Source organism: Nerophis ophidion, linkage group LG01 (genome assembly GCF_033978795.1).
Source record: "Nerophis ophidion isolate RoL-2023_Sa linkage group LG01, RoL_Noph_v1.0, whole genome shotgun sequence".
Lineage (NCBI taxonomy): Eukaryota > Metazoa > Chordata > Actinopteri > Syngnathiformes > Syngnathidae > Nerophis > Nerophis ophidion.
This window is the reverse complement of record NC_084611.1, coordinates 74,172,302-74,186,700: the sequence shown is the minus strand read 5'-3', so window position 1 is coordinate 74,186,700 and position 14,399 is coordinate 74,172,302. Positions and strand designations below refer to the sequence as shown.

The 14,399-nt window shown below is 38.4% G+C and overlaps 1 protein-coding gene across 1 annotated transcript in view; it reads left to right on the top strand.

The window, feature by feature from the left end:
* Window positions 1–8,137: 8,137 nt before the first annotated feature.
* cfap52 (cilia and flagella associated protein 52) overlaps window positions 8,138–14,399 on the top strand; it is a 42,598-nt gene continuing 36,336 nt past the window's right edge. Inside the window, exons 1-4 of the mRNA XM_061911026.1 lie at window positions 8,138–8,335; window positions 8,417–8,553; window positions 10,348–10,476; window positions 13,809–13,905. Coding sequence (XP_061767010.1) covers window positions 8,153–8,335; window positions 8,417–8,553; window positions 10,348–10,476; window positions 13,809–13,905 — 546 coding nt within the window. The 5' untranslated portion in view covers window positions 8,138–8,152. The remainder of the gene's footprint in view (window positions 8,336–8,416; window positions 8,554–10,347; window positions 10,477–13,808; window positions 13,906–14,399) is intronic.

The window sequence follows — 14,399 nt, the reverse complement described above, 5'->3', positions numbered from 1 at the left end:
AATCAATACAATACTATCTATCTAAATACTGCATATTTCAGTTTTACTATTAAAAGCAAAGTTGTCTTTGACAGAAAAGGCATAAAACCTTATTTGTTTTACTTTATATCAACCTCAAGTTGATATATAGATTTACTGTAAGCATTAAATTGAAAAACATTTTTTTTTTTACTTTTTTTTAACATTTAAGTGACTGAGACTGTCTATGCTCCCCAGTAGCCCTAAGGATTAAAAAAAAAAAATCCATATATTTTTAAAAATGAAAAATATCAAAATGCTTAAATTTTTCCGTGTGCGGACCTCTATGGAAAAAGTTTGGACACCCCTGGACTAGAAGGATTGTTTCCGTTTTGTTTTCCTTAAAAGTAGGGTTTCTTTCAATAATATCTTGAGGGCATAGTTATTTTCACACTTGATGCTTTTATTGTGAAAGAGTGCCCACGGAAGTTGTGCTTTTATCAAACCTACATGTTAAATCATGAAATGAACACGTAAATGTGTCAGTCTATAAAACTAAAACAGAAAGTGACACAGGAACAAAAAACTAATTTTGAATCTTTTTTTGGCAAAAAAAAAACCATGTTGAAGCAGAGGGTGTTCGCTCGTCCGTTGCTAGGTAACGTCTGTTAGCGGGAGCTCGATACAACTATCAAGGCTGTTTGCTAAGACTTCAATATTTAGTAGCTTATCTCACGTTCATCAATAAACCAATAGTTTCTGGCTGTAACGGTAAGTTCATTAATGACACTTTCAAAGAAGTATTCATTAGTATGTCGTCTTTGTGGTAGTATATGTGCATTATTACTGTTTCCTTATGTATGTTTGTCATCATTAGCGGTGAACACGGCTGACTTCAAAGGACAAACACCGTCTAGTTGCATGAATACTTGTCATTACAATCAGTTAATACAAACCACGTAATTGCCATTGCGCATCTTAGTGACGTCACACGGAGCTAACGTACTAACTACAAAAACACGTGTAAGTAGTAGTGAAATACCTGGGTGCCTTCTACCTAACAGGAATATAACTCACTTTTCACCCAGCACCATGGTCGGTATGTGAGACATAAAGAAGAATTATGGGCTAATATTTGCAAATCTTGCTTATTTGGGATTTGTTATGATTTTATAATTTATATAGTGTGAAAAAGGCTGATTGTGTTTTTAAAGGCCTACTGAAATTAGATTTTCATATTTAAACAGGGATAGCAGGTCCATTCTATGTGTCATAATTGATCATTTTGCGATATTGCCCTATTTTTGCTGAAAGAATTTAGTAGAGAACATCGACGATAAAGTTTGCAACTTTTAGCCGCTAATAAAAAAGCCTTACCTTTACCGGAAGTAGCAGACGATGTGCGCGTGACGTCACGGGTTGTAGGGCTCCTCACATCCTCACATTGTTTATAATCATAGCCTCCAACAGCAAGAGCTATTCGGACTGAGAAAGCGACGATTTCCCCATTATTTGAAGGGGGATGAAATATTCGTGGATACGGAAAGTTAGAGTGAAGCACAAAAAAAAGGAAAAGGCGACGGCTCCAGGCGGCTGCAGTGGGAGCGTTTCAGATGTAATTAGACACATTTACTAGGCTAATTCTGGAAAATCCCTTATCTGCTTATTGTGTCAATAGTGTTTTAGTGAGATTATAAAGTCATACCTGAAAGTCGGATGGCTGCGGTGAAAGCCAGTGTCTCTGAGAAAAGCCGAGGAGCCAAGATCACAGCTGCCTTTTTGAACTGGAGGAGGAAGTCGAATATTCCACTCAAGTCTCCGGTAAGAGCTGACTTAATATCACAATTTTCCCATCCAAAAACTTGCTGGTTGACGTAGAGAAACATGTTCGCTTGACCGATCCGTGTTAAAACTTCACAACAAACAAAGAAATACTGGCTGTGTTTCGGTTGCTAAAGGCAGCTGCAATCCACCGCTTTCCACCAACAGCATTCTTATTTGACGTCTCCATTATTAATCGAACAAATTGATGTCCAAAATACTGTGTAATTATGCGATGAAAAGAGACGACTTTTAGCTGTGTGTGGTGCTGGGCTGAATGTCTGCTCCAACCAATAACGTCACAAGCACGCGTCAACATAAGCATCATCATTCTTCGATGTTTTCAACAAGATACCTCGCGGGAAATTTAAAATTGCAATTTAGTAAACTAAACCGGCCGTATTGGCATGTGTTGCAATGTTAAGATTTCATCATTGATATATAAACTATCAGACTGCGTGGTCGGTAGTAGTGGGTTTCAGTAGGCCTTTGACGAGAATTTAAACTAGTACAACATGGTTGGTGTGTACACTGTACAAAGAAATCTGTAGATTTTACGGTAAAAAAAACCATCAAGCAAGATATATCGGCTCAGTTGCCAGAATTTTACCGCATATTTTTTTTTTTTCACACCGAATTACTGCAGGTGGAAAAAAATATATACTTAATTTTCACAGTAAAATCCTGGAGTTTTTTGTTTCTTTACAAATCTGCATTTGTTATTACAGTGCATTATTGTAAATGCTAATATGGTCGTACTTGCCAACCCTCCCGATTTTCCTGGGAGACTCCCAAATTTCAGTGCCCTTCCCGGGGGCAACCATTCTCTCGGATTTCTCCCGATTTCCACCCGGACAACAATATTGGGGGCGTGCCTTAAAGGCACTGCCTTTAGCGTCCTCTACAACCTGTAGTCACGTCCGCATTTTCCTCCATACAAACAGTGTGCCGGCCCACTCACATAATATATGCAGCTTTTACACACACATAAGTGAATGCAACGCATACCTGGTCAACAGCCATACAGGTTACACTGAGAGTGGCCGTATAAACAACTTTAACACTGTTACAAATATGCACCACACTGTGAACCCACACCAAACAAGAATGACAAACACATTTCGGGAGAACATCCGCACCGTAACACAACCTAAACGCAACAGACCAAATACCCAGAACCCTTGCAGCACTAACTCTTCCGGGACGCTACAATATACACCCCTGCTACCACCAAACCCCGGACCCCCCAAACCCATCCCCCTCCCATCTCCCGAATTCGGAGGTCTCAAGGTTGGCGAGTATGACTATGGTACCAGTGTTAGGGCAGCAACAGGGGTTAGTGCAGGTGCCTCACACTACGAAGGTCCTGGGTTTGATCCTGGGCTCCAGATCTTTCTGTGTGGAGTTTGCATGTTCTCCCCGTGACTGCGTGGGTTCCCTCCGGGTACTCCGGCTTCCTCCCACCTCCAAAAATATGCACTTGGGGATAGGTTGATTGGCAACACTAAATTGGCCCTAGTGTGTGAATGTGATTGATTGATTGATTGATTGATTGATTGATCGATTGATCGATTGATTGATTGATTGAACATTTTATTAGTAGATTGCACAGTTCAGTACATATTCCGTACAACTGATTGATTGAACATTTTATTAGTAGATTGCACAGTTCAGTACATATTCCGTACAACTGACCACTAAATAGTAACACCCGAATAAGTTTTTCAAATTGTTTAAGTCGGGGTCCACATTAATCAATTCATGGTAAAGTGTGAGTGTAAATGTTGTCCGTCTATCTGTGTTGGCCCTGCGATGAGGTGGCGACTTGCCCAGGGTGTAACCCGCCTTCCGCCCGAATGCAGCGGAGATAGGCTGCAGCACCACCCACGACCACGCAAGGGACAAGCGGTAAAAAATGGATGGATGGATGGGTACCAGTGTTATTTTTAAGTAATTATTCTAGCCAATGAGCTGCCAATTTGTTTGTTTTTACCATTAAATTTAGTCGTTACTATAAATAGAAATCGTTATTATTTTTTATTTTTACAGTATCATTTTGGCGACTGAGCTGCCGTTTTTTTGTGTGTTGTTTTTATTGTAAACATATCTTGACCTTTTTTTTTTCTTTTTCTGGACAGCGTACTGGATTTAAAAAATCTTCATAAGCTGTCGGGTTTGATATAAACATTGACCCCAGCAAGCTGAAATAATGGATGGGATGATATTTGAAATTTAAAAGCTGTGACAGTTCATAAAAGTTCATAGATAACATTTAGCTGTTGGATATGTGGACTATTTAAGATTTTAATGTCTGACATAATAAACCAGTAGTGTATTTGTTATGAGTTGTGATAAGTAAACAATGATCCCCTTAGTGCCAGCTAGACAATGCATTCATGCAGGTACCAAAAAAGATCAGGGTTCTATAATGTAACTTTAAAATGCCTGAAATCGATCTCTTTGTTTTTGTTGCCCTCTGCTATTTTTTTTTTTAAGCGTAACAGCAGGAAAAAGGACGAAGAAAAAAAGGCACACGTATACTTCCTATATTAGAGGTAAGATTACTGTGTATATATATATATATATATACATATATATATATATATATATATATATATATATATATATATATATATATATATATATATATACATACATATATATATATATATATATATATATATACATATATATATATATATATATATATATATATATATATATATATATGTATACTGTATATTAGTTAGTTGTTCATGAAAAAACACAGAGGCTATTTCATCCCCACACGCCCTTTTTCGCAGGTTTCTCTGCTCTTCAGGGGATCCCCTGAAGAAACAGGCCGTGAAACCTGTGAAACAGGCTTGTAGGGATGAAATAGCCTCTCCTGACCTAATGTATATTCCCCGGTATTGAGCACTGTATAACGGATAAACCACAGAAACCTCGACTATATATATATATATATATATATATATATATATATATATATATATATATATATATATATATATATATATATATATATATATATATATATATACATATATACATATATATATGTACAAGCGGCCAAAATTAGCTTCCTCCGCAGGGTGGCGAGGCTCTCCCTTAGAGATAGGGTGAGAAGCTCTGTCATTCGGGAGGATCTCAAAGTAAAGCCGCTGCTCCTCCACATCGAGAGAAGCCAGATGAGGTGGTTCGGGCATCTGGTCAGGATGCCACCCGAGGACGTGTTTCGGGCACGGCCACGGGGAAGACCCAGGAGACGTTGGGAAGACTATGTCTCCCGGCTGGCCTGGGAACGCCTCGGGATCCCCCGGGAGGAGCTGGACAAAGTGGCTGGGGAGAGGGAAGTGTGGGCTTCTCTGCTTAGGCTGCTGCCCCCGCGACCTGACCTTGGATGAGCGGTAGAAGATGGATGGATGGATATATATGTATTAATATAGTATTGTTTTACATAAAGTCTGTTCAGTTAACTCTTCCAAACTTTGTAGAGGAGTCTATTACATTTTAGTAGGGCTCTGGATAATTGGGCCAGCACAGTAATTATTTCTTACCTCACGTAATGACACTTTTTATTTTTTTTTCATTGAAAACCCAGAGCAATTCTCCAGTGACTTGTAAAACAACATGGATCTTGAACCAAAAAATGTGCCACCGCTTGAACTTGCGGCTGTTTCGGGGTTTAACGGTAAGTTCTGCACATTTTTTGTTTGTGGCCCCATTTTGATCGTAAACATTACGAGGGTTTGATTTTCCAAGTTGCTAATGAAATCGAACTCTGCAAGGCTACAAACATGACTATTTAGTAAAATGTAAACTGTGTAAGTCAAGTGTTTATGCCAGGGGCGCTGTCTTTTTTAAATTTTGTTTCTTTGATTTTTTTATTTTTTTATGTTTTTATTTTATTTTAATTATTTATTTATTTCGGCAATCTTCACATAAAACAAAGAACAACAACAACAAAAAACAAAACAAAAAAAAAACACTCATTTGAGCAATGATTGAGCCGAAAAGGTGTAGGTTGAAGCAACGCTTATATTAACCTACCCCATCACAACAAGAACAAGGTTCAAAATATATAAAATCTAAAACATGCTTCACTTATATTACTTTTTTTTTTTTTTTTTAACAATATATATATATAAGCAACATATATGTAGCACACGTCTCATATACACAGTTTAACATTTAAATCAAACATATACATTTGTACACATATATATATATATATATATATATATATTATATATACACAATTTATTTAAATTCCATATAAAGTGGTAATATATACATTTTAATATAACCTATATGTATAATTATGAAGTCATAAATTGTATTTATATACATATGATATATTATTGTCTTTCTAAAACAATGTTTTCTCTTCTTTCTTATATTTACTAAGGATAAATGATTTAAAAAGCTTTTTAAACTGGTTTATGTCGGTGTTGTGTTTTATTTCATCCTTTAAACAGTTCCATATTTTAACCCCTGCTATTGTTATACTCATTCGTTTCTGCGTTGTTCTACAATATTGGATCTTAAAAAGTAGTTCTCCTCTTAAATTATAATTCCCTTCTCTCTACATTTTTGAAATGTACAGTCCAGAAATACAGTTAAAAACATGTCAAATGTTTTTTTTCTCCCCCCAAACAAGTAACCCACAACAATTATGTACAAACCCCGTTCCCATATGAGTCGGGAAATTGTGTTAGATGTAAATATAAACGGAATACAATGATTTGCAAATCATTTTCAACCCATATTCAGTTGAATATGCTACAAATACAACATATTTGATGTTCAAACTGATAAACATTTTTTTTGTGCAAATAATCATAAACTTTAGAATTTGATGCCAGCAACACGTGACAAAGAAGTTGGGAAAGGTGGCAATAAATACTGATAAAGTTGAGGAATGCTCATCAAACACTTATATGGAACTTCCCACAGGTGTGCAGGCTAATTGGGAACAGTTGGATGCCATGATTGGGTATAAAAGCAGCTTCCATGAAATGCTAAGTAATTCACAAACAAGGATGGGGCGAGGGTCACCACTTTGTAAGCAAATTGTCGAACAGTTTTAGAACAACATTTCTCAATGAGCTATTGCAAGGAATTTAGGGATTTCACCATCTACGGTCCGTAAAATCATCAAAAAGTTCAGAGAATCTGGAGAAATCACTGCACGTAAGCGATGATATTAGTACTTTTGATCCCTCAGGCAGTACTGCATCAAAAACCGACATCAGTGTGTAAAGGATACCACCACATGGGCTCAGGAACACTTCATAAAACCACTGTCAGTAACTACAGTTGGTTGCTACATCTGTAAGTGCAAGTTAAAACTCTACTATGCAAAGCCAAACCCACATATCAACAATATCCTGAAACGCTGCCGGCTTGGCTGGGCCCGACCTCACCTAAAATGGACTGATGCAAAGCGGAAAGGTGTTCTGTAGTCTGACAAGTCCACATTTCAAATTATATTTGGAAACAGGGGACGTGGTGTTCTCCAGAACAAAGAGGAAAATAACCATTCGGATTGTTATAGGCGCAAAGTTCAAAAGCCAGCATCTGTGATGGTATGGGGGTTTTTAGTGCCCAAGGCATGGGTAACTTACACATCTGTGAAGGCACCATTAATGCTGAAAGGTCCATACAGGCTTTGGAGCAACATATGTTGTCATCCAAGCAACGTTTTCATGGACGCCCCTGCTTATTTCAGCAAGACAAGTATTACAACAGCGTGGCTTCGTAAAAAAAAAGAGTACGGGTACTTTCCTGGGCCGCCTGCAGTCCAGACCTGTCTCCCATCGAAAATGTGTGGCGCATTATGAAGCGTAAAATACGACAGCGGAGACCCCGGACTGTTGAACGACTAAAGCTCTAGATAAAACAAGAATAGGAAAATAATTCCACTTTCAAAGCTTCAACAATTAGTTTCCTCAGTTCCCAAACGTTTATTGAGTGTTGTTAAAAGAAAATGTGATGTAACACAGTGTTGAACATGCCCTTTCCCCACTACTTTGGCACATGTTGCAGCCATGAAATTCAAAGTTAATTATTATTTGCAAAAAAATAAAAAATAAAGTTTATGATTTTGAACATCAAATATCTTGTCTTTGTAGTGCATTCAACTGAATATGGGTTGAAAAGGATTTGCAAATCATTGTATTCAGTTTATATTTACATCTAACACAATTTCCCAACTCATATGGAAACGGGGTTTGTAATATATCCTCAAATCTGAGATATGTCAAAATAGTCTGCAAACAGAACAAGAACAGGGGGTATTGTTATACATTACACACTAGGTCGAGATGTTGTAATTTCCCGTGTGCCTTTAGGACAAGTGCGCTTCGGCATGAGGCTTCATCCGGACAGAGAGCACATCATCTATCCTCTGGGTTGTACCATCGTTTTGAGAAGAATCAAAGATGACTTGAAGAGCTTCCTGCATGGCCACACGGGCGAGGTATCCTGTGTCTCCATGTCCAAAAGTGGAACATATATTGCTTCAGGAGAGATCAATTGCCAAGGCTTTGAGGTACTCTGATGTTTCCTGCATATGTCTATATTTGATCAGTTGTAAAGAGGAAGACATTTAGAGATGTGTGTCTCTGTCTAGGCTGAGATACTGGTCTGGGATTATACGGCACGATCCATCTACACCCGCTTTCAAATCCACGAGGGAAAAGTAGAAGCGTTGGCTTTTTCTCCCACCGACAAATTCCTGGTTTCCCTTGGGGGTCAGGATGATGGCAGGTATACATGGTTGAACTGGTGTTAGACTAGTAAAACTGGTACAATCACGACACGATAACTTAAAAATAAAGACAACTTCTGATGGTTTTCTTTGTTTAAAAATAGAACAAGCACATTCTGAAAATGTGTAAATCATATTGTTGTTGTTGTTTTTTTACACTTACACTTTGCGGTTGATAGGGTCCGTGTACTTTCCGTTCATTCTATTTCCAATTCTGAAACACAAATCAAAAAACAAAAGTAGGGCTGTTTTTGGATTTTTGTTATATACGGCAAATTTGAAAACATACAAAAAAGGGTTGATTTTCATTAAAATATTGCAATTAAATTGAACCGGAAGCAGTATTTTAGGTCTGTGTACCTTCCGTTTGTTCTATTTCCAATTCATAAATGCAAATTAAAAAACACATTTCTGGCCATTTTTCCTACTTTCATTTGTGAAATAAAAGTTGGACAACTATTTAATGAAATGACAAAAAAATGACAATATACTCCTGCTGAACAAAGGTTATGCTAATAACATGCTAAAAGTAAAGGAAAAGCTAAAGTACTGCTTCCGGTTCAATTTGTCATTAGACAGATAAACATGCATTTTTGCATTTTGAACATTTAAATGATAAAATAAATGATAAATGGGTTGTACTTATATAGCGCTTTTCTACCTTCAAGGTACTCAAAGCGCTCTGACACTACTTCCACATTTACCCATTCACACACACATTCACACACTGACGGAGGGAGCTGCCATGCAAGGCGCCAACCAGCACCCATCAGGAGCAAGGGTGAAGTGTCTTGCTCAGGACACAACGGACGTGACGAGGTTGGTACTAAGTGGGATTTGAACCAGGGCCCCTCGGGTTGCGCACGGTCACTCTCCCACTGCGCCACGATAAAAAATGTTATCTGGAAAAATTAAAAACCATGAAAGGAAAACAGCACGGAATCCAATTTTATAGCAATATTTGAATGGAAATCAACCCTTTTTTATTTGTTTTCAAAACTGCCATATATAATAAAAATCGGAAAATATCCCTATCTTTGTTTTTGGATTTGCGTTTCAGAATTGGTAATAAAATGGACGGAAGGTACACAGACCTAATAGTATTTGGTTCGTGTACCTTCTGTTTATTCTATTTCCAATTCTGAAACGCCGAAGTCTGTTCTACAAAATTTACAGGCAACATACCCCTTCTCCTTCGAACTCTCCGAACTCTCCTGGATAAACTGAAATTCTTGTTTCCATTCGTTCTGGAACTTGCAAGCGTATTTCTTCATTTTGCCCGTCGACGGTGTAATATATTGGGTTGGAGTCAATAACCAGGCGACGTGATGAAGTCCCGTCTTTTTACTGTGGGCTTCAGAGCAAATGTAGAATATATTTACATTCTATTCTATGTACAGTAGATGGCAGTATTGTCCTGTTTAAGAGGGTCACAACATTGAGTCAGGGCGTGGCCTCCAGCTCCGCTTGTATTTCGGGAGATTTTCGGGAGACGCGCTGAACTTCGGGAGTCTCTCGGAAAATCCGGGAGGGTTGGCAAGTATGCCCTGCGGCCAATCAGGACCACAGCTGAGAAACATATATTTTTTGTGGCGGCCTCTTTTGGTGGCGCTCGCGTCCCAACACTGGGCCCTAGCTCTATGGTTAAGAAACAGTATTTTAGGGAACATTTATGTAAAATGCTTAAATGTTCATACAAGTGTAAAAACAATTCAAAATATTAAAAAATAGAAAACAATCAAATATTCCATATTACCTGGAATGACAAAAGATGTATTGTTGTATATTTTTAGGATACTCCTATGGAGCATCGAATCCAAGCAGGCCATTTGTTCAGCCCCAGCTTTACCGCTCAGTTTATGTCACCGCCTCACCGTCAAGTTCTCCAACACAAACGACAACATGTTCGTTTCTGCTGGCAGGTAAGCGAACCTTTTTTGTTGTAAGATAATGAAATCTCACAGTTTGGAATGCATGCCGGCTTCGCTGCCCAGTTCTGGGTTTCTACATGTTAGGCTAATTGGAGATTTTAAACCAGGGATATTTAAATTGTTTTGGTGGCCACATCTACAGAAAGTTAAGGGGGCCAGACTTTCCTTTCACTCTTAGTCTTATTTGATAAATTCCGGATAACCAGCGTACTCTACAGTTGACATTTGATTTTAGTGTATTTATTTAGCAGGAGACCTCTGCTGTTTTTAAAGACTTTCTGCAAAAAAGCTAGTTAAAGATCATCTCTCTGACAGCACACTAGAATATTTAAGAATCTGCTACAAAAATTTGAGTCCCTCACAATTTTTGTTTACCTAAACTCACGGGCCACCAGCTGAATACCCTGAATCAGTGGTTCTCAAATGGGGGTACGTATACCCCTGGGGGTACTTGAAGGTATGCCAAGGGGTACGTGAGATTTTTAAAAAATATTCTAAAAATAGCAACAATCCTTTATAAATATATTTATTAAATAAAACTTCAACAAAATATGAATGTAAGTTCATAAACTGTGAAAAAATACAACAATGCAATATTCCGTGTTGACAGCTAGATTTTTTTGTGGACATGTTCCATAAATATTGATGTTAAAGATTTCTTTTTTTGTGAAGAAATGTTTAGAATTAAGTTCATGAATCCAGATGAATCTCTATTACAATCCCAAAGAGGGCACTTTAAGTTGATGATTACTTCTATGTGTGGAAATCTTTATTTATAATTGAATCACTTGTTCATTTTTCAAGAAGTTTTTAGTTATTTTTAGATCTTTTTTTCCAAATAGATCAAGAAAGACCACTACAAATTAGCAATATTTTGCTCTGTTATACAATTTAATAAATCAGAAACTGATGACATAGTGCTGTATTTTACTTCTTTATCTCTTTTTTTCAACCAAAACTGCTTTGTTTTGATTAGGGGGTACTTGAATTAAAAAAATGTTCACAGGGGTTACATCACTGAAAAAAGGTTGAAAACCATTGTCCTATATTATGTTAAAGAGAGGACCTAAAATGGAACCTTGAGGAACACCACTCGTATAACTAAAAACGTCAAGCAAATGACTACTGACTGCGTCTGACGTAAACAAAGTACTGCTACACCGTAGTCACATTACATAAATTACAAAAACAACTGTAACTGCCCAAAAAGAGTGGTTTTAAAGCCTTGAGGAACACCTCAATTAGGTTCATCACAAGTGTGGCCCACCGTGTTCTATGTTGGCTCGCAAGGTTGAAATGTCAATGCAAGGATCTCCCAATGTGTCTACAGTGGTCCAAGTTCCTCGATCCAACAGGAGCACTCTACTCTTTTGAGGAAGTTCCTGCAAAAAATGTTTTTCTCCCAACTTTTGAACTGAACTCAAGGGTTGATATGGTTTTATTCCTGGGCTGCCAGTTTAATAGCCCTGCTCTAAACTATAGACATGTATGATTGTTTCTTCACATGCAGCATCGACAGACATATTAACGTAATTGGTATTTCTCCAATAGTTCCACCCTCTGTTCGATCAACATTTCTAAATCCCCCACAATGGTTGATAAGAATGGTCGTTAAAGCACACAATACCACAACGCTAATAAGGGCTTTCTATTCTAATGACTGCTATTGTGTTGACAAAGTTGTCACTCCTTTGCATATTAACAGCTGTTTTGCACCACAGTAGAGCAAAACCATTCCTGTGTGGAGTTTGCATGTTCTCCCCATGACTGTGTGGGTTCCCTCCGGGTACTCCGGCTTCTTCCTACCTCCAAAGAAATGCACCTGGGGATAGGTGGATTGGCAACACTAAATTGGCCCTAGTGTGTGAATGTGAGCGTGAATGTTGTCTGTCTATCTGTGTTGGCCCTGCGATGAGGTGGTGACTTGTCCAGGTTGTACCCCGCTTTCCGCCCCAATGCAGCTGAGATAGGCTCCAGCACCCCCCACGACCCCGAAAGGGACAAGCGGTAGAAAATAGATGGAAGGGCATTCCTGACTCCTGTTAGGGTTGGAGGTTAAATAGTGTGGGTTTTGACACCAAGCACTCAGACTTGATCTGACCAATCTAAGTCTGCTCTGACTACAATGACCCGTATGAATGTATTCATAGGCATAATGTTCGATTGTTAATATGATTGTTTTTCTTGGAAGATGAACATATGGTAAAAGCTGCTTGGAAATAAGGGCAAAATACAGGGGAAACAGGAGAGTTGACAGGTTTTTTTTCCAACAGTGTGGTAGTTTATTTAAATAAAGGCGAAATTACATTAAAAGCTGTGCTATATATCCATCCATCCATCCGTTTTTAACTGCTTATTCCCTTTGGGGTAGTGGGGGATGCTGGAGCCTATCTCAGCTACAATCGGGCGGAAGGCGGTGTACACCCTGCACAAGACACCCCCTCATCGCAGGACCAAAAAGAAAAGACAACATTCACACTCACATTCACACACTAGGTCCAATTTAGTGTTGGCAATCAGCCTACCCTCAGGTGCATGTTTTTTGGAGGTGGGAGGAAGCCGGGGTACCCGGAGGGAACCCATGCAGTCACGGGGATTGATTGATTCTTTTATTAGTAGATTGCACAGTTCAGTACATATTCTGTATATCCATCCATCCATTTTCTACCGCTTATTCCCTTTCGGGGTCGCGGGGGGCGCTGGCGCCTATCTCAGCTATATTCCGTATAATTGACCACTAAACAGTAACACCCGAATAAGTTTTTCAACTTGTTTAAGTCGGGGTCCATCCATTTTCTACCGCTTATTCCCTTTTGGGCTTGCGGGGGGCTCTGGCGCCTATCTCAGCTACAATCGGGTCCACCTTAATCAATTCATGGTAGAACATGCAAACTCCAGAAAGAAAGATCCGAGCGCAGGATCGAACCCAGGACCTTCGTATTGAGAGGCAGATGCACTAACCCCTCTTCCACCGTGCTGCCCTGTACTCTACAGGATATGTGGTAATGTTTAACGAAAGAAGATGGTCCTGAGCAACGCTAAATCGCGTATGTGCCATAATTTTCGTCAAAATAGAATATTTTAAGCATTTAGTACGAACATGTATTTCCCATCTGGCAACACTGACTAGTAATGGAAGTGAACCGCACGAAGCTCTAGCTCACCAGCGACTGTTAACAGGATAAGCATTTTTGAAAGTGAACCAATCAATAAAATGTTTTTTAAAAAAGACCTGAAGATGTTGGGCTTCCTTCTGTTTACATGCGTACAGCAGCTAACTGGGCTATAATATTTGTAGTTCTGCTCTTGTTCTGTACGTGCAGGGCAACATTGCAGATATGGGAGCTGGACGGGGCAAACAAGATCAGACCTTCAGACTGTCAGCTGCGCAAACTGAAGAGGACTGTCAAATGCATTGAGGTTCACTCATTCAATTCAATTCAAGAAACGTTTCATTGTTATACCAGCACAGATGAGACACATGAGATGGCACAGAATTTAGTACCCGAGTTCCTAAGATTTAGCCCAATGGGCATCACAACAAGAATAGTATGTACATAATCATTTAAATAGAATAGGTTATATAAATTCAATATGAATAGGCAATATTGTGATCCTGTAGTGCATCTAAATTGTAAAAATAAAGATAGCCAACCAAGCCAAATCAAATCTCTGTTCGCCCGTTTTGTATATATAACGCCTAGAGATTGGGACGTTTCACATTTGAGTTGATTCCAGAACTCAATAGTATCAATTTTCACTACTTTTGTGTAAATAAAGGTTAATTTATAAAAGAGGTCCGATAATGATAACTGTCTCTTGTCCAGTTGTTATATCTCGATTAATAAAATTTCTGAGTGTCATTTGCAAGTATTACCATATATACTGTAGGTGAAAAAAAAAAAAAGAATATT